Raw genomic sequence first — 20,859 nt, 5'->3', positions numbered from 1 at the left:
ACGTAACGATTAACCCACGAGACAGTCAAAGTAAGTGTATTGCGAATCGAATAAAAACGATATACAATAGTTTTTATACGATATACAATCGTTGTATAGTCTAAAAACCCCACGAACACTAGATTTATATTCAAATAGGACCGACTTAATGTTTAACAGCGTTCACTTTGGTTGAGATATCACCAATGTTCCTATCTGCATATCTTACGATCATTGACTTTAGCGAACTTGGCGACCGCTCGATTACGCGAGTTTTAAAACCGTTGGTGATTTTTAAAGGGGACGGTCCGGACCCATCGGACCGACCCCCTGGCTACGCCACTGATCCCGATCGTGTTTTAAACAATTAACAACGGTCTATGGGAGTCCTAAGGATACGTTTTTATAATTCTTTAAATGTTCTTTGTTTACTACCAAATTGGGTGAGAAAATAGGATGAAAAGGTGTCCCATCTTTCCCCTACTACTTTATATATATTATTATATTCAATATATATTTTATATTCTTTTATGTTATTAATATTTAATATATTTTAGGACGAACTGGATTTCTTGTACTTGCTGTTTGGCGGGGAAAACTTACTCCATTGGAACGTTGAGGTTTTGTAAACAGGTTGGAACTATTGGCCAATATATTACATGTGAAAGTACTTCGTATATTAGTGGTGATGGGTGAACTTGTTGTGTCTTGAATAAATGTTTAAATTGCTTAAAATGGATTCTAAATATGGTGTCATTTTGGGCATGCTTTGGTTTATTCCAAGTTTTGAAAGTATTGTATAACTAAAGTAGACTGTATGTGTGTATATCTATTGTATATGTTGTCCTAACCTAAATCACATTACTATGCACAAATGTTATAAGCGTATAAATGGAGATTGATATTTTATGTTTAAATAGATGTCAAAATAAATTAAACAGCGTTAACATAATGTTTCCCACATTGTCATTTATCTTACGCTTATACAATTGCTTGCTGTTTGGCTGACTGACTTTTTAATATTCACATTAATATTATTTAAACTATTGCATGTATCTCATACAATGTAATAGAATCTACACAGAAGTTTTGTATACAACTTGATGACAACCAAGTTTAATTTTCGTTTCCCCTCAGGCCACTTTACAATTCTGTTTGATCAAACCCCCTCTTGCCATTATAACTCTCATTTTACAATCATATGGACTTTACAAGGATGGAGATTTCAAGTAAGTGTCGTATTACTAGTAGTAACTTACTAACACGGGCACCAAACCTGGGGTGGCAGGGTGGGCAAGGCTACCCTTGAGTTTGACATTAATCAGTAAATATTAGAACCAATAGTTAGATTCGTTTCATGGTATTGAGTGTAAATATCACTGCCTCCCCTGTGTTTATGTAAGTTTATTGCTTATGGCGTTATAGGCTAGTACCTCCTATCTCATGCAAACTAATATACTTAGCTACTACTTGTTGTTTTTTTTACATTCAATTTTACTTCTGTTATTGTAATCAAAGGAATAAATATCTAAATATTGTTATGTTATGTTCAAAATAAAAACGGAAATAAACTGAAGCGCCATGACTATAGAGACTGTATTAACCGTAGAATGAGACAGGTTATCATAAACCAAGTAAATTTGAAACAAAGGTACCAACTTACAAAAGTTACAAATATTCTAAAACTCATTTGTCTCACACATTATTTCTCCCCAATTTAACTCATAGTGGTTGGGAGTGTTGTTAAATTATTTATTGTTGATTGCGTTTAATGAGAAATGAGACAGGCAACTGTAGGTTTGGCTAGTTGCTTTTTTCACTAGATTACTGAGTTGGTATAACTCTCCATACAGCATAGTAAAGACTTGGATCAATCCTAGGTTAATATGGCTGGGGGGACGAATTGATTTCCCCACTTTCATATTTCAAAGACCTGAAAATTTCTTGTTTTCGAAAGATTTTTTTTATTGAGGAGTGTTTTATATTTCCCCCATATTCTACCTAGTTTTTAACAAGTATTTTTTAACCTTGTATAACCTATTTAACCTATTTTTCGTATGTATCTTTTTTATGAGTCACATAATAAACACATGTAAACAATTTCTTGACCCCACTATACCAGTTCTTTGCGTATATAATAATCAACTTTATTACAGTGAGAAGAGTGGGTATCTATACATCACCATTATATACAACATATCTGTCAGCTTTGCCCTCTATGCACTGGCATTGTTCTACTTTGCAACACAGGAAATGCTTAAACCATTCGATCCAGTGCTTAAGTTCATTGTCGTCAAGTCCGTTATTTTTCTCTCTTTCTGGCAAGGTAAAATATGCTGACTCAGCAGTTTATTTGTTTTCACGCCTGGGGCAATGTAATAAATTGTAAACTGAGCCTTCTAAAACTTGGCTGACGTTGCTACTCAGTGTGCATAAAACAATAATTATATATATATTGTATACAGTTAATTTTATAATACCGATTTTTGTACAGGGCTATTCCTCTTCTAACAAATGCAGTCCCAATTTATTTACAACTTTTACTACATTTAAAAAAAATTGTCACTTGTGTTGTTTGCATTCATTTTAATACAACTTATAAGTCTACAACATGTATAAGGTTGGCAAATGTATAAAAATTGCATTTGAAATTCTAATTGTATCCTTGCGACCTTGGCTGTTTTACCATAAATGCAGAAAATCAAAATCTCCATGAATTTTACAAAGGCATTACATATTTTTTGTAATGCGAGGTAACTTACACAGACTGTAAATACAACTCTAACTCAACTTAACTCCTAACTTAGCTTAACTGTAAATTTAACCCCTGTAGGTTTATGGTCTGTAAATACAACTCTAACTTAACTCCTAACTTAGCTTAACTGTAAATACAACTCTAACCCTGTAGGTTTGTTGTTGAGTGTCCTCGAGGCCACAGGAGCCATCACCCCCGTTAGTGTTGGGGGGTCAGCTGAGGACAAACTTGGTATCGGGACCGTGGCTGCAGGTATTCAAAACTTCATCATCTGCATTGAGATGTTGTTCGCTGCTGTTGCTCTCAGATATGCTTTCCCGTACCAGATATATCAAGAAAAACAACCAGAGAAAGGTGGGCTGTGTATGAACATGAGGTGTTTGGAGTGTCTGGTACTCTGGTGTATAAGAAGACACCCATGTTATAACTCAACAGTGAGCATGAGGTGTATGAACAGACCACGTGTGTCTGGTGTATAAGAAGACACCCATGTTATAACTCGACAGTAAGCATGAAGTGTATGAATACACCATGTGTGTCCGGTGTATAAGAAAACACCCATGTTATAACTCGACAGTGAGCATAAGGTGTATGAATACACCATGTGTGTCTGGTGTATAAGAAAACACCCATGTTATAACTTGAGGTGTGTGTTTCCAGTATACAAATAAACACATATGTTACCTATTTAACTACAAAACATATACAGCGCATCATCCACACAGGAATTGAATGAATCATTTACTTTATGTTATTGTTATCATATTTTACTAATACAGAAACACACATAACTTTATACACAGTGATTAGTGTCTAGTATTGTATATTTTGTTAAAATAGTCATTTTGTGCTCATCTAGTATATGATCATATTCATATCCCATTGAAGTCTTGCTCGATCACATATGAAACGTTGAGATAAGTTTGGTGTTCTTACTTACCAGTTCAACCGAAAACAGCTATATTATAATATTCCTGGTATTCACATATAATATATTAGCTATCTTATAAATAAATATTAAATAAAACTGCAATACAGTTGCAAAAAAAGCTGCAAAACTACTCATAAATCAAGAAGGTTTAAAGAAATGTTGAGTCCCGAGCATTGTATATATATATACATATTACATTTATATACAATATATAACATCTACGTGCAGGCATGTCGTCAACTCAATCCATATCGTCAAGATTGAAAGACACCGTTAACCCAACAGATATCGTTCAAGACGCTGTTCATAATTTCTCTCCTTCGTACCAAAACTACACTCACTTAAAGTAGGTGTTCATTGGTTTCTCTGCTGTCCTTTTTTAATATGAATTGTTACTAATATTGGCCCAGAATTTTGGTTCTATTCTATATGGGTCAGGTTTTAAAGCAGAATTAATTTATGGAAGAAATTTAAGCTTGAATTAGAATGAAAACTGGGTTGGCAAAGCTAAAGAAATGTTTCCATTAGGTATAAATGTACAGTTTGTTGGAAATCAAAGAGTTTTAAAATGCATGTCAGTGATTTGGGATGTGGAGCACCGTTGACCTATTACCCCAACATATATATATAATATTCTAACACATATAATTATTGTTCTATATGGGTGAGGTCCTAGATTTGTCAGAAACCTAGATGTTTGGTCTAGAGTTTTGTACTGGTAGACAACTGTGTCTTTCAGTATGTTTAGTAAGTTGTTGTCAACCTTGGTTTAATTAAACCTCAAGGGAGCTACTTGGTATAAGTTGTCCTGTCAGCTTTACCAATCCTCTTGTGAATTAAGAAAGGTTTGCAATTTATAAAGGCTTGAGAATTACTATTGAAGGCGTTTTGACATATTAAGATATAAGCATAAGCAATTAGGAAAAGGTTTATGAATACCAGACTGACAGTTACTAGCAATTAGTAGCACAAGTTTTTTCCAGGGCATGCATTGCATACCCATGTTTTATCCTCTGTTATTAGATGATTTTCAATTTATGCAGTTTGACAAATTCTCCTTGACTGTAACCACATTGTTCACATAGTATTTCAGGGGGATGCATGCATACCTTGCATACATATGTTAGGAGCCTATTTTATCATAATAGTAATTAATATGTTCCATATATGTTCCAGGTGAAGACAATATACATTGGTGGTGGTGGTCAACCTGCAACTTTTATCTTTGCACAAATACTTCATGTGTTCATTTTATTCTTGTTCCATTTATATAACCCAAGTGATAAAGTGATACATAGTTTATATAATCAGTTCTACTTCGCACAGAACGTACTTTGACTTTACAGGGACCAGGGTAGTTTAAAACACCCCTTCATGCTTTTAACCCCAACGTATTTCAACTTTTTGCTAATGACCCTTTCATAGACACTCAACACCCATGGCCCCCGCTCCATCAATAAAATAACCCTTTTTTTAACATATTTACTCTGTTATTTTATTCACCGCTTTATAACCATTATATAAAATAAACCAGGCCATTAGCTCTGTGTCTTGTGGGCTGCTATAAACACCTTGTACCCCTTAGCCACAAACTGGCCACACATTGATAAACCATATTAACCTATCATTACAACCGAATATGTATATTTGTACATAACCCCCATACCCCCATATACTACCGTTAGCTGTGTATATATTTATGTCTAGTTCGCTCGTTTAAGTTAATGTGGTGCAAATATAGTTCGTTTTTTTTGCAATATCGTTTATTTTGACGTAATACATGAATGCATGGGCGCCAAACTTTATATATTCCAGGGGAGGCGGTAATCCTTGTGCCCCATGACCTGTAAAACATTTTGTTTACTGAATAATATAGATAATTTCAGGGATGACCTGCCTACCCTGCCACCCCAGGTTTGGCGCCTATGCATGCAAACCACCAACTGTAGAATCCCCACAAAGTATAGTTCTAACCGCTGCAACAATTAAATCCATGGTTCTATTACGTCACAGAACGTTATTGTTGTCCCGTGCATCCCTAATTGTCCTTTCAGCCTTTACTTTGATTGCTTTCCATTGTTGCAGCCTCAGCTAAATTAAGATATTGATCCTTGTTAAAATGAAATCACTGCAACAAATATTGGTCAATATGGCTGAGCTGCACCTTGCGTTAATAAAGCCCTATTTTATGTAAACTTGTGTTTTCTTTATCAAAAGTCACTGATATGGTTTCTTGTGACGTCATGATTTCTGGTCACGTCATAGGTACCGTGAGCTGGTGACGTCACTAAAGCAAGAATACATTTCAGACGTTTTATTTTTTTCCAATGAATTATTGTATTATACGTTAAACGCAAAAGGGATCCACAAAGCACTATAATGTAATTTGTAATACTTTTATTACTGGAAATTGGGTAGATTTGTAACAAACGTGGATATACAAATAAGTTAATATGAGTCAGAATTGTAAGTTTATAACTCAGATAATTTAGACAATCCATTAGTGACCGCTGGGTTGGTAAAATGCCCCTAAGTATCTCGCCCAAGAACACGTACGCCCACAATAAGAGCGGGGAAGAGCCTTGAACCCATTATCTCTGGGTTACAGGATTGCGTGCTAACCAAGGGTTGGCAAATATATCGTCAATCATAAAACACGGCTAAGAAATTAACCCGAAAGAAATCCCCCCAAAAACAATCACCAACAAAGTTACATATATCGTAACTCGTAGGCTAGGACGAGGTGTATGAAACAGAACACCCATGTTTGTCATTTCCCGGTCGCCACGCGAGGATAAAGTACGTAACACTCATAACAGTTTAATAAATAGGAACAAATGCATCCTTGCAATGTTGGCGTTGCTGGGTCTTTATGATGTCATCTTTACGTCATTTATTGTCTACGTAATAATCACTGTTCTAATAAATAGTACTGTGGTGTAAGATCGTTACTGTTATCGTATTCTTACCCCAACCTACTATATTCATTTCGCGTACCCATTTTTCGCCATCGACACCCGAAGTCCGAATGTTAATTCCTGCATCTGACGTCGAGTTTCGTTAAAAATATCTTGAAGTATTGTTCTGTATTTGGCCGTAGTCTTCCTGTATTGTCGCATCATTTCTTCTGCGTCCAATAACTCCTGGTTCGTCTTATCTGCAGACATTTTTTTACGTGGCCACGTATTGCTTTTAGCGCCGTCTGGCGGTTTAGTTTTTCTTCGCAAAGCAGCGGTTGGCTGGTTGTTGTTTCGCTTGGAATCATGAAACTTGTCCTGACAATTTACCACAAGCCGTTTCTTTGCGCTTGGGCTTGTAACAGTCTTAGTCTCCACAAAGATAACAGCAATACGGCTGCTCTTTTCCATGTTTAAACCCCTACTTATAAAGTGACATCTAATCTAATAATAATACAGCATGATTAACAACACAGTTGTTATAAACAACCAGCAAAGAGTGTGTGGTTCTTCGGTTGGGTGTTTGGTTCTAACATTATCCAATACTAATAAAAAAATCCAATAAGCCACTATTTAGGCACCATACACAGTGGGTCCATCATGCACCTTAAGCCTGTATTTGCAAGTAACCGTTCACATATTGATTTGCAGCTTTTTTCACATGGGACTTTCCTTTTACATTCACAGCCCGTCCTTTGTTTATTTCATTTTAACCTGTTATATGACCCAAAACACAAAACAAAGTTGCAAAACCAAATCCTCTCATCTCAGCTGAACTACCAACTTGTAACCGTCTAAACCTTGGTATAAACCTTGGTCTAAACCACAACACACCGTTCGTTCGTTACGCCACAGATCGTGGCTTCTACGAAGGCGAAAACACTTCAGCACAAACTCCATTCCAGCCCGCGGGCGATTAAGTCTGACGCGTGCAAGTAATGTGTTTCTTGAGGTCCAGTTAGAGATTTAAATCACGAGAATCCTTTGTAATTCGATTATTTAATACTTTAGTCGTGACCAAGCCAAAGTACAAGTCGTAAGTTAAGCAATTAAAACTAATGTATGTCAGTTAATTGCAAACAAATATTTGACTAGCATGAAGCCACAAAATCATTTTATACGGATCGTGTTTTTGGCTCTCGCGTATAACGCGCTTTATCTTATGTGACGTCACTTACGCGTATGTGACGTCAGCGGCGTCATCTTTATTCCGTAATAATAACTTTGCACCGTAAGCATATAAATTAAACTTAAACAATAACTTAACCATTGTGATTGACGTATAGTAGGTTGGGGTAAGTTGGATGCTTTCAATCCTTTTTTTTCTTTGTTTCCTACCAAACGGGACGAGAAAAATAGAATGAAAATGTGTCCCATCTTTCCCCACCCTACTATATTTATACAGAATTATATCACTGAAAAACAGCATTGTTAATTGGTAAAAACACTGTTAGAAAATATACGATTTATGTGCTAACATTATTCCATCTTACTTCATAGTACTATATTGTCTTATGTTGCTGGATTCCACAAGTTAAAAATCATCGACGTAACAAATAAAGCACCCGAAGCCTTTTTATGACGTCACAAGAACTAAACCGGCATATCTCCAATAATAATTTCCTGAATTTTGGCGCCCGAGGAAATTTCAAGGTTTCGATTCTCGGTGTCGGAATAATCCAAGTTCATTGACTAGAACATGCTGACTGTGCGGGTTGTCGTTCTCGTGCTCTTTGCTATTTCAAAAGCAGGTAAACTGGTGTGTTCGTATTGTATTGCGTCCATGTAATATTGTAAATGTGTATGAATGGATGTAACGTATTTACCCTCGCGTGACGGGGCAAGGGTAGTTTTTATAACACAGGTTTGCTAATGTAAGCCTATGTATCTAGGTTAAGGTGTAAAATCTACGTATTTTAACAGACGCTATAAGCGAATATGCGTTTCAATGTTTAATATTAAATTGTAACAACTCTGGATTTACCGTTAACTTCCGCGTATTTTGATTATTAATATAATCTTACTAAACCTTGCAAGATAAAAAAAGACTTATCTTATGCCACGTGTACGGTGTTTATATCGGGAATTTCCCATATGCCGGGGATTCTTACCTAGGAATTCCCCTGGGCGATGTAAAAAATATTAATTTTTATTATCAGCAGCCACTGTTTTCGATGAGTTCTATGACGACACAAATAGATGCGTGCACCGATGTTCACAGTATTATGACGGTGAACTACGACATTCGATAACTGGGAAGAAATGTCGATTATGGAGAAGCAGTGACGTCACCAGTTATAACGTCAGCGTAAGGTATTTCGTATTGAATGTATGTAGTCCTGTGGGGTAAAATATTTTTATTCTTCAGCACAACATGTTATAATCATCAAATACTCAATTTTTTCATATAACTCGTATATTTAATATTGTATTTAAAGAAATGAAATATTTGTTGTGTTATTTAACTTCATGCTCAATTATTAACAACTCAGGGAAATGGGAGACAAATGTTCTAACCCAGATCTAAAGGAGATGCCATGGTGTTATGTGGGTGAGAATGAATGGGAGTTTTGCCATCATTCGAAATGCCAAGGTTGGTATATTTATAACATGCCCACAGTCGAGCTACTGAAGCTATTGCAGTGTGTGGATAAGCAGGCATGACTTTTGGTTGGTTTAGTCATTTATATTCTCGTGGGTGGGAACTTGAGTGACTTATCAATGGTTGCCACTACTCATGCCCACAGTCGAGCTACTGAAGCTATTGCAGTGTGTGGATAAGCAGGCATGACTTTTGGTTGGTTTAGTCATTTATATTCTCGTGGGTGGGAACTTGAGTGACTTATCAATGGTTGCCACTCTCATGCCCACAGTCGAGCTGCTGAAACTATTGCAGTGTGTGGATAATCAGACATGACTTTTGGTTGGTTTGGTCATTTATATTCTCGTGAGTGGGAACTTGAGTGACTTATCCATGGTTGCCACTCCTATGCCCACAGTCGAGTTGCTGAAGCTATTGCAGTGTGGGAATAAGCAGACATGACTTTTGGTTGGTTTGGTCATTTATATTTTCTTGGATTGGAACCTATTATATAATATTTCCTGTGTATTTAGAACCAGAGCGCTAGCCATTTATAGTTTTGTCTCATCGCACTTGCATTGTTACATAAACAATGAATAATTGTCTACAGATCCTACTGCGTTGGTCAGTTGTTCAGAATCACGAAACTTGACTTTCAGCTTCAAAAACAAATGTTTATCGATATCCACACACAGCTACAATGCATATGCTGGTGCTGCTACTTATTGTGGGAGCGATGGCTTGGCCATCATTAGGTCGCAAGATGAGATGAAATTCATTCAAAGGCTGAGCTGTTTACCACTTCTGGTCGGAGCAAAGAGAAATCAGGTAGGATTCAGATAACATTAAATATTTAACCTAGTCTGGCGCCGTAGCAGAGTTGGTTAGTACGTCTGTCTATAACCCAGAGGTAATGTGTTCAAGGCTCTTCGCTGCTACCATTGTGTGTGTATGTGTCTTTGGGCAAGACACTTAACGACAATTGCTCCAACCCAGTGGTCACTAATGGGTTGTCCAAATTCTTGACAAAAAGTTACATACTTGGTAACTCGTAAGCGGGCATGAGGTGTATGAAACAGAACACTCTTTTATAAATCCAACAAATACACCAGAATATTAAGTAAAATTTATTTAAAATACAAATTCGAACACTGTATTAATACTGTCCCAACAGCCGTGTACTAAATTAATCCCTTCCAGGGTTCCTGGGCATGGAGGGATGGGAGTAGGTGGGGGTTTGGTGGAGATGGAGGATCTTGGTGTCCAGGATTCCCTGTGGGTGGTGGTGACTGTGTTGTCCTGCAAAGTCGAGGATGTAAGTTATATTTTATGTGGGTGAGGTCCTAGAATTTGGGGCAGATTTCGTCCATTGACACAGCACTTGGGGTAAAAGTCAAATTGCTGTGACGAGCCACCTGGTGGTAGCACGTATCGTAATTTCTATCGTCCCCTTGTTTGTGTTCACACTGGATTGGCTGTGTTTATTCATGCATTTCGCGCTCCTTGTTTGCCCTTTAAAACTTGTTCAGTTCTTATTTTTAATTTTCTCTAATAAACCGCTACATAGCAATTAAAAAGTTAGTATAATTTACTAAAGATTATGTACAACAAAGAACATGGAGTAATGGGCCAACTCTGGCTTTAATCTTAAGTCAAAGTGTCTGTCATACTGTAGGATCTCACCAGTATGTAATACAGGTGCATGTTACACTGTAAGTGTGGAACTTCAGGGCATGTTACAATGTAGAACCTCACCTATGTAGAATAGAATAGTGCAAGTTATTATTGGACTTTATTTTACAGGTTTTACAAACACTGACTGCACCAACTCGTCCACTTTGTTCTACTCTCTGTGCCAAAGTTCACGGCCCATGAACATTTACATTAGGTCAAGCACAACAACTGGTGCTGCAAAATATCGATTCTTTCAACATATAGACATCCAGCCACATGAACTTAATGCTGACGACATGGCTTGGTTTAGGTTTCCACTGCTGCCTAGAGATGTGTTGGCTTTCTCAATAATGTCCGAGTACGTGAAGAACTTATTTGAGCTTCCGCTTTACTTTTGCAGCAAAGATCATATTGTGTTTGATAGCTTGATGACGAAGATTTACAGTGTTCGGTATGGAAAGTGCCCACCTTCATTCCAATTAATGTTTTATGGATTTGCGTCAAACTATCGCCACTCAAGAGCGAACCGTGGCCTGTACATTACAATGGCAGATGATGGTAGCTCAAGAATAAGTACAAGGGACCGAACAGTGGGAAATTATGACCTTAATTTTCTGAGATTTTACGGAAATTTAGTCGAAACAACTTTATCTGTGAATCATGTTTCCCCGTGTGGTGAAGTGATGAAAATATACGATAAACGTGGCGTGCTATCGAGCATCGGGCAGTTTAACCCTTCATCTCCACAACGCAGATGCAGGTGGAGAATAATAGTTGAAAGCAATCAACTTATTCAACTCAATTTCACCAACATAAATTTACAAAGCAGTGGTGACGGCCACCAGTATTACACAGTCCCAAAGCCGGGCGAATGGTCCCGATTTAACAACATGAACTCGTCTTTTAACTTAAATCAAACTTGCCCAAATGAGAAGATTACTGTTAGGACCCCATCTGGTAAAAGGAATACACCTGGGTGGCATAACTACGGATCGTTTTGTGGCAACCAAGGCCCAAGCATCCTTACCCTCGGGGGTAGCGTAGTTATTATGCTTTCAACTCAATCTATATTTAGTGATTTCACTTTAAGATTTGAAGTTTCATCTCCTCCATCTAATATTAAGAAGGTGATTCCAACAAGCGTGTTGACTTGGCAATCGGGAAGAGATCAATGTATTTCCCAACAACAGGATCTGTGTTCTATTCAAGACATATGCAAGTGAGTGTGGTACTTCTGCAATTCCTAAGAATCCCATACTTACTATCGTGAATACCTATATTATAAAACTATAGAAGATACGAATAAGTGTTTTATGGTAATGGGAAAATCTTCCCCGCACATTTTCATTCTATTTTCTCGTCCCATTAAGTAGTAAACAAAGAACTTTCAAAGAATTTAAAAACTTATTCTCACGATATTTAGACATTATGTGCTAAAGGTGACCCACCCTACTACATATATAATCAAACATTCTGTCACAGACTTTCCTTCCGTCCTTATTATGGTGTTGAAGATGGCCATGTTTGGTCCCCAATATTGGATGGGGAAAACGACTGGGTGCTCGTTGGTGCCTCTGGTGGGAGGATTTGTGGTCGATATAGTTCGTTGGTTGATCGGGGCAATGTTGGGGTGATGGGGGTGAATAATGAATCAAGTGGACAGGTGGGTGGGGGGTGTATGGGGTATGCCTTGATGGGGTGGAGTAAATCTTTTTAGTGTATGAGAAAACACCCATGTTGTAGACAAAGGTGCGTCTAGGCATTGAAAAAGATTGACGGGGGCTAATCCTCGCAGGACAGGACAAAGACTGTTGGCATGTGAGCCCGCCTGTATATGCCTCTGCATATACAAAAAACAAACTAAAACATTTATGCGCTCGTGTACTAACTTATCTCTCCCTCAATTGATGTCAACACCAGACTCTCTCCTCTTCTCTTCCGATGCCTATACTTTCGCATTTTCCGTCTTTTCACTTCTCGTAACAAACCTTGTTCTTCTGTTGCGCCGACTCTCTCTCTCACCCACTATAATTTGAAAGTGAGCATGAGGTGTATGTATGCACCATGTCTATTTTCCGCCTATGAGGTGTACACATGTTTTACAAACCTATATTTTTTAAACAGGAGCATTTTAACAGAAGCACGGGCCCTTTATATTGTTGCGATGTTGACCCAACAATACAAAACATTTTTCAACAAAACACAACAAACAATAATCAATCTATGGTTTCTGTTTTGGTAAAAGTTGTAATTTTCAGGATAATTCAAAATGGCAGAATATTTGAAAGGTTCGTTGTCAGTTAATGAACCACTGTATTTATCATAGCATGGATTTTATTTGTTCTTTTAAATATATGGAACATAATTTATAGATACAAAATTGAGTTGATTTTATTGGCAAAATGTGCAGGGGTCTAGTCCAGTAAAAATGGGTTGTCTATATTGTCAACCAGACTAGAAAAAACTATCACATGGTAACTCTTAAACGGGCATTAGGTTTATGAAACAGAACACCTGTGTTATAATGACTGTTGTTGCCCCGCCATGCGAGGATATATAAGTTATATACGTGGTAACTCCTACACATAAACTGTATGAAACTAAAAACTCCTTTTATAATGCCAGTGGTACAAATTATTTCCAGGTACCTCAGGCAAGGAATGGATGAATTTCCCAACCGCACCTCTCCAGTTACTTGGCGGAGGGGTAACATTTATAGCGACAGCGCGTTATCATTCTCGCTGTGGTCGTCACGCACGGATACTTACACACAAGCTATTTACTTCTGCTCAAAAACCGCTCGCAGTTTTTTAAGCTCGCCACTCCAAGTGCATTCCATTTCTAATGAACAATGTGTGGACGGTTGGGAAACAATGTTTATATTATACGCTTCCAATCTTCCAAATACTACACAAATATATGTAGGAATTAGTGACTACCCACCATTTCAAACCTACTTAACTCTAAGTTCAAGATATCAAAGTTATTCTTCCCCACGAAGCTTTTCCTTCCAAGCCAACACCAACAACTCCCAATCAACAAACTTGTCGATATCTCAAGCGCTCAATTTGGTGCAAATCAACCAAAGATGCGATGGAACGCCTCAAGTACTTGTAGCACCAGTAGTGATACAGTCACCCAACTACCCACTTTATTATCCAAGTAACACCAGATGTGAATGGATGATACGGAGATCACAAAGGGACATTGAAGCTGGTATAAATTTTTTTATATACTTTGAATTTTATATAATTTTAATTATTCAAAAAAGTTGTAATTGTTGCAAAAGTTAATTTATTAGGATCACATTTTATGTACTCATATACAGCACAAAAGTTCCCACATATCTCATGTAACTGTATTTATCCTTGGAGAGCTTACAAGGTAACTTGTTAGCAGGCACAAAGTGTATAAAACAGAACACCCATGTTATAATGACTGTTATTTTCTCACCCACGAGGATACATAAGTTACATATGTGGTAACTTGTTCAAAAGCAGGAGGTGTATGAAACATAACATCAGCATTATACCGGCTGTCTTTGCCCTGCTATACGAATAAGTTACATTCATTCAACGTGTTTAGTAACATTAATTTATTGATCTTATTAACCAAAATATAAACTTCTTATAACCACCAACGACTTAGAACTCGTTTTATAATCACTGTCGTAGCCCTACAACAAGAATGAATAAGTTCCATTTATTCGTTTATATGTCTAGCAGTAATATTAATACATTGATTTTCACCAGGCAACAAACTTCTTCTGCGCGTTGTTAGTTTACAAATGGAAACTCTACCGAACTGCGTCAACGACTATCTACGTATATTTACCACCACATACAACGATGTAACACAAACTTTCGAAAACCGAAGACTCGTGCGCCAAATTTGCAGCCACCAGGGCGGCGACATCGTGCTCTCCCAAGATTCCTTGCTTATCGTGTTTCATTCTGACTCTTCGATCGAGTCGTCCGGTTTTCACCTCGACTTAAGGAGCATTAGTGACTCTTGTGGGGGCAGTGTATTAACAGACGGGACGATTATATTTTCCCCCAACTACCCAAATAGATATTCACCAGGGTTACAATGTATATGGACGATAACTGCCCCATCTTCTTACTATTATGTGGAAGTGGAATTTACAAAGTTGCAGCTGAACGATTCAGAAGGTTGGTTGGGCTTATAACTTTGTGTTCCGCCTTTTTATTTTGTTCATACATGATCACTAAGGGGTGAATGTATGTCATATAACCCCCTCAAGATAACCTTAAAGAATGCACCGTTACAGATAATTAATATTTTGTAACCAAACACTACCATTTTATTTATATTTTTGAGAGTGGAAACTTGAGTGACTTACCCCAACGCATGATACTGGTATCATGTGTTTGTTTCAAAACTTGAAAAAATATGATTTTTTGCCAAAGTTGAAAATGTGAGATTCTACCCCAACGCATGATACCGGTATCATGTGTTTATACCAACACTTAAAAAAAAATTGATTTTTTACCAAAGTCAAAAAATGTGAGATTCTACCCTAACGCATGATACCGGTATCATGTGTTTGTACCAAAATTCAAAAAAATCTGATTTTTTGCCAAAGTCGAAAATGTGAGATTCTACCCCAACGCATGATACCGGTATCATGTGTTTGTACCAAAACTTAAAAAAAATCAATTTTTTGCCAAAGTCGAAAATGTGAGATTCTACCCCAACGCATGATACCGGTATCATGTGTTTGTACCAAAACTTGAAAAAATCTGATTTTTTGTCAAAGTCGAAAACTCAAAAAAATATGATTTTTTACCAAAGTCAAAAATGTGAGATTCTACCCCAACGCATGATACCGGTATCATGGGTTTGTACCAAAATTCAAAAAATTATGATTTTTTGCCAAAGTCAAAAATGTGAGATTCTACCCCAACGCATGATACCGGTATCATGTGTTTGTACCAAAATTAAAAAAAATCTGATTTTTTGCCAAAGTCGAAAATGTGAGATTCTACCCCAACGCATGATACCGGTATCATGTGTTTGTACCAAAACTTGAAAAAATCTGATTTTTTGCCAAAGTCGAAAACTCAAAAAAATATGATTTTTTACCAAAGTCAAAAATGTGAGATTCTACCCCAACGCATGATACCGGTATCATGGGTTTGTACCAAAATTCAAAAAATTATGATTTTTTACCAAAGTCAAAAATGTGAGATTCTACCCCAACGCATGATACCGGTATCATGTGTTTGTACCAAAATTAAAAAAAATCTGATTTTTTGCCAAAGTCGAAAATGTGAGATTCTACCCCAACGCATGGTACCGGTATCATGTTTTTGTACTAAAACTTGAAAAAAATCAATTTTTTGTCACAGTTGAAAATGTGAGATTCTACCCCAACGCATGATACCGGTATCATGTGTTTGTACCAAAACTTGAAAAAATCTGATTTTTTGCCAAAGTCGAAAACTCAAAAAAATATGATTTTTTACCAAAGTCGAAAATGTGACATTCTACCCAATTTGCCACTTTCATGCCCACAGTGGAACTGTTCCAGTGTATGTTAACACTATATAATATTTACAACAACCAATTTAAAGCCCTAATACCCAGTTACATGGATTGTTCCCCACCAGGTTGCAGATTAGATTACCTTGCCATTCAAGCGGGTAATACTTCACAAAGACTATGCGGAATCAAAACAAACTCGCCAAGATTGCAGTTCAACCAAAGCAATCTTACTCTGACCTTTCGCACACGTCTGCGGAGGAATAACCCAACCACTGGGAAGGGGTTTTCAGCTACAGTTCGTTTCCTGCCCAGATATGGGCGTGCAAGGCCCTCAGAGTGTGGGGTGCAAAGTATTTTACCTTTCGGGGTAGGAGGGCCAAACACAGATAGAATAGTTGGAGGCAGTGAAGCCATCCCTGGAAGTTGGCCTTGGCTTGTGAGGATACGAGAAGCAAACTGTGGGGGAGCTCTGTTGAGTGACAGGTAGGCATATGTGTGGAGTGTAGAAGTTATGGAGTATGTGTGTTATATGGAATTGGTGTATAAAATATATCTTTGTTGTCTCAAAACAAGTCGGCAGTGAGCATGAGGTGTATGAATGCACTCGACAGTGAGCATGAGGTGTATGAATGCACTCGACAGTGAGCATGAGGTGTATGAATACACTCGACAGTGAGCATGAGGTGTATGAATACACTCGACAGTGAGCATGAGGTGTATGAATACATTCGACAGTGAGCATGAGGTGTATGAATACACTCGACAGTGAGCATGAGGTGTATGAATACACTCGACAGTGAGCATGAGGTGTATGAATACATTCGACAGTGAGCATGAGGTGTATGAATACATTCGACAGTGAGCATGAGGTGTATGAATACACTCGACAGTGAGCATGGGGTGTATGAATACACTCGACAGTGAGCATGAGGTGTATGAATACACTCGACAGTGAGCATGAGGTGTATGAATACACTCGACAGTGAGTATGAGGTGTATGAATACACTCGACAGTGAGTATGAGGTGTATGAATACACTCGACAGTGAGCATGAGGTGTATGAATACACTCGGCAGTGAGCATGAGGTGTATGAATACACTCGACAGTGAGCATGAGGTGTATGAATACACTCGACAGTGAGCATGAGGTGTATGAATATATTCGACAGTGAGCATGAGGTGTATGAATACATTCGACAGTGAGCATGAGGTGTATGAATACACTCGACAGTGAGCATGAGGTGTATGAATACACTCGACAGTGAGCATGGGGTGTATGAATACACTCGACAGTGAGCATGAGGTGTATGAATACATTCGACAGTGAGCATGAGGTGTATGAATACATTCGACAGTGAGCATGGGGTGTATGAATACACTCGACAGTGAGCATGAGGTGTATGAATACACTCGACAGTGAGCATGAGGTGTATGAATACACTCGACAGTGAGCATGAGGTGTATGAATACACTCGACAGTGAGCATGAGGTGTATGAATACACTCGACAGTGAGCATGAGGTGTATGAATACACTCGACAGTGAGTATGAGGTGTATGAATACACTCGACAGTGAGCATGAGGTGTATGAATGCACTCGACAGTGAGCATGAGGTGTATGAATACACTCGACAGTGAGCATGAGGTGTATGAATACACTCGACAGTGAGCATGAGGTGTATGAATACACTCGACAGTGAGCATGAGGTGTATGAATACACTCGACAGTGAGCATGAGGTGTATGAATACACTCGACAGTGAGTATGAGGTGTATGAATACATTCGACAGTGAGCATGAGGTGTGTGAATACATTCGACAGTGAGCATGGGGTGTATGAATACACTCGACAGTGAGCATGGGGTGTATGATTACACTTGACAGTGAGCATGGGGTGTATGAATATACTCGACAGCGAGCATGAGGCGTATGAATACACTCGACAGCGAGCATGAGGCGTATGAATACACTCGACAGTGAGCATGGGGTGTGTGAATACATTCGACAGTGAGCATGGGGTGTATGGATACACTCGACAGTGAACATGGGGTGTATAGATGTAACTCGACAGTGAGCATGGGGTGTATAAATAGACTCGACAGTGAGCATGATGTATTTTTAATACATTCCCTCCACAGATGGATACTCACTGCAGCTCATTGTTTGGTCGGCACGGCACCAAGAAGCATCAGAACTTACGACGTCAACGCAACAATCTTCAGCGCCTTGATGGGCAGACACGATATTCAACTTCCATCAATAAATGAACAAATCTTAAGGATTAGCAAAGTTGTCATACACCCAGAGTAAGTCCAAAGCTCATGGCTCTTTGGTATGAATGTAGCTTATGTACCTTCGCATGTTGGGGCAACGACAGTCGTTATAACACGTGCTTCTGTTTCATACACCTCGTGCCCGTTTACTAGTTACCACACTTTACTATGCAGGTGATTGTTTTAGACAACCTGCTAGTAACCACTGGTTTCTTGTAAGATTATCTTCGTCATTGTGAAATGATTGAGTGTCTAAACAGGAGGTCAAAAGTTAGCAAAATTCTAGATGAATACCTAAAATACAATAAAGTAACTTCTATTTTAATACAAACACTATTTCCAGGTATCGACGCTTCTACCCATCTAGATCTCGTCCGTTTGCATTTGGAGTCAGTGGTGTCCCATTGAACGATATTGCTTTAATCAAACTTTCTACACCGGTTGTGTTTACGCCCGCAATTCACCCTGTGTGTTTGCCCAACCAACATGTCAGCGTAGGATATCTATGTGTGGTGGCAGGATGGGGCAGCAGAGGAAGCCAGAGATTCTCAAGAAGGTAATTCTTTTGTGCTGTGACACCAACTGGATATTGAATGAATTGGTATCAGGACTGTAGCACTACAATAAAGCTTCCCAAAATTTTTGGAGAAGTTTTTTTAGTTTTATTTTTTTATTTTTTGGAAAGCTCTAAAATAAAAATAAAATGTGTGAGCCAACGATAGACAAAAAGGTAGGTCTCTGTATTTGTACTATCATTGTAGAAGTGCAGGGCTTTCCAAACCTTTCCTCAATATTTCTCAATACGACATAGAATGTATTTGTTACAGTACGTTATTTAATAAATTAATTTGTCATAATACAAAATTTTATTTTAAAAGATAAAATAATTCTAAATTAAAGATGACACACTAGCTTTGGTGGTTTCTTTTTTCTATTTTTGTGCTCTAAATGTTTAGATTGTGATCAGACAATAGTTTTTGTTTGGTACATTTAAACATTTAAAGTAAATACAAAAATATTACAGAACGCCGCTACATTTTGCGCAAGTTCCCATCCTCGACAATGATATTTGTTCCTCGTGGCCGGCACTTCATGGAGCTGTGACTTCAACCAATCTTTGTGCAGGTTTGAAATAGAATATTATAAAACTCATGGCACTTATTAATCCTCGCAAGGTGGTGAAATTAAAGTTTCATACACCATGAGGACACTTATGAGTTACCATGTATGTAACATTGTGGGTGATTCATCATGAATTTAAAGGTTTTTAATAAAACCAGCCCTGAAAATTGCATCTGGTTCAGTTTTACTATAGTAATAGTAAAATATATTGACTTTTATTTGCCTAATTGATAGAAAGATTAAAAATTAGTGATGACAAAAAGCCAGGATGAAGCCACAAATCGACAGTAATAAGCTTTAGTTCTAACTTTGTTCTGAAAAACTTTAAAAAAAAATAAGAACCTTAAAAAAAGTTGACAAGATATTACTTTTTTCAGGTTATCCTGGTGGGGGTGTTGATTCTTGCTGGGGAGATTCTGGGGGACCCCTGATGTGTAGAGGGGGTGATGGGGTCTATTATTTGCACGGGGTAGTTAGTTGGGGCAAGGGATGTGGAAAACCAAGACAACCGGGAATGTACACCAAAGTTCGATCCTATATTGATTGGATTCGTAGAACAACTACAAACGATTAAACAAATGTTGGCTGATTATCGCCAATTGTTTTTTTTAAATGTTGCCCTTTATGTCACAATAGGTGTGATGTAACATTGTGTATTGTGTCGTGTATCATTGTGTCGCAACGCCAGGTAAAGGTGGAAGAAATTAAATACATCTGTAGACGAACGTAGACGAGCGTAGACGAACGTAGACAAACGTAAACGAACGTAAAATAATACATGGACAAAAAATGAACAAAATTTTGATGAACGTATACGAGCGTAGACGAACGTAGACGAACGTACATGGACAAAAAAACATGGACAAAAATGGATAAAATTTTGACGAGCGTAAACGAACAAAGACGAACGTAGACGAACGTAGATGAACGTAGACGAACGTAAAAAATATGGACAAAAAATGGACAAAACGTTGACGAACGTAGACGTAGACAAACATGGACAAAATGTAGACAAACGTAAAAAAACATGGACAAAAAATGGACAAAATTTTGACGAACGTAGACGAGCGCAGACGAACGT

At 37.8% G+C, this 20,859-nt stretch overlaps 3 protein-coding genes and 1 non-coding gene across 4 annotated transcripts in view; 3 read left to right on the top strand and 1 right to left on the bottom strand.

Annotated features, from left to right (window-relative positions):
* The window catches only part of LOC100177152 (transmembrane protein 184B-like), a 9,917-nt gene extending 4,061 nt beyond the window's left edge, over positions 1 to 5,856 (top strand). The window contains exons 5-10 of the mRNA XM_002130116.5: positions 537 to 612; positions 1,117 to 1,208; positions 2,136 to 2,305; positions 2,888 to 3,088; positions 3,894 to 4,011; positions 4,842 to 5,856. Of these exons, the coding sequence (XP_002130152.1) occupies positions 537 to 612; positions 1,117 to 1,208; positions 2,136 to 2,305; positions 2,888 to 3,088; positions 3,894 to 4,011; positions 4,842 to 4,845 (661 nt within the window). The 3' untranslated portion in view covers positions 4,846 to 5,856. The remainder of the gene's footprint in view (positions 1 to 536; positions 613 to 1,116; positions 1,209 to 2,135; positions 2,306 to 2,887; positions 3,089 to 3,893; positions 4,012 to 4,841) is intronic.
* LOC100179929 (4-coumarate--CoA ligase 1-like) overlaps positions 1 to 20,859 on the top strand; it is a 36,238-nt gene that overhangs the window by 6,267 nt on the left and 9,112 nt on the right. The gene's annotated exons all lie outside the window — the stretch shown is intronic.
* mir4188 (microRNA 4188) lies at positions 2,565 to 2,628 on the bottom strand. Its single transcript, NR_034586.1, has one exon. It is a non-coding gene; the product is annotated as a microRNA 4188 (primary transcript).
* Positions 11,883 to 20,507, top strand: LOC100187379 (ovochymase-1-like). The gene is made up of 10 exons (XM_026836722.1): positions 11,883 to 12,096; positions 12,360 to 12,540; positions 13,002 to 13,165; positions 13,522 to 14,093; positions 14,630 to 15,049; positions 16,511 to 16,868; positions 18,522 to 18,689; positions 19,000 to 19,212; positions 19,681 to 19,781; positions 20,156 to 20,507. The coding sequence occupies exons 1-10, from the start codon at positions 11,927 to 11,929 to the stop codon at positions 20,350 to 20,352; spliced, it is 2,544 nt and encodes an 847-aa protein (XP_026692523.1). The 5' UTR covers positions 11,883 to 11,926; the 3' UTR covers positions 20,353 to 20,507.

The sequence above is a fragment of the Ciona intestinalis genome, chromosome 11 (genome assembly GCF_000224145.3).
Source record: "Ciona intestinalis chromosome 11, KH, whole genome shotgun sequence".
Taxonomy (NCBI): Eukaryota; Metazoa; Chordata; class Ascidiacea; order Phlebobranchia; family Cionidae; genus Ciona; species Ciona intestinalis.
This window is presented reverse-complemented; position numbering and strand designations above follow the sequence as displayed.

What these genes read in the sequence shown, in the direction of transcription:
- LOC100187379 (XM_026836722.1), top strand. Translation starts at nt 11,927, where the DNA reads ATGCTTTCAACTCAATCTATATTTAGTGATTTCACTTTAAGATTTGAA. An exon ending in GCAGCTGAACGATTCAGAAG is followed by an intron (nt 15,050 to 16,510) that starts GTTGGTTGGGCT and finishes GTTCCCCACCAG; the next exon opens with GTTGCAGATTAGATTACCTT. An exon ending in GGAGCTCTGTTGAGTGACAG is followed by an intron (nt 16,869 to 18,521) that starts GTAGGCATATGT and finishes TTCCCTCCACAG; the next exon opens with ATGGATACTCACTGCAGCTC.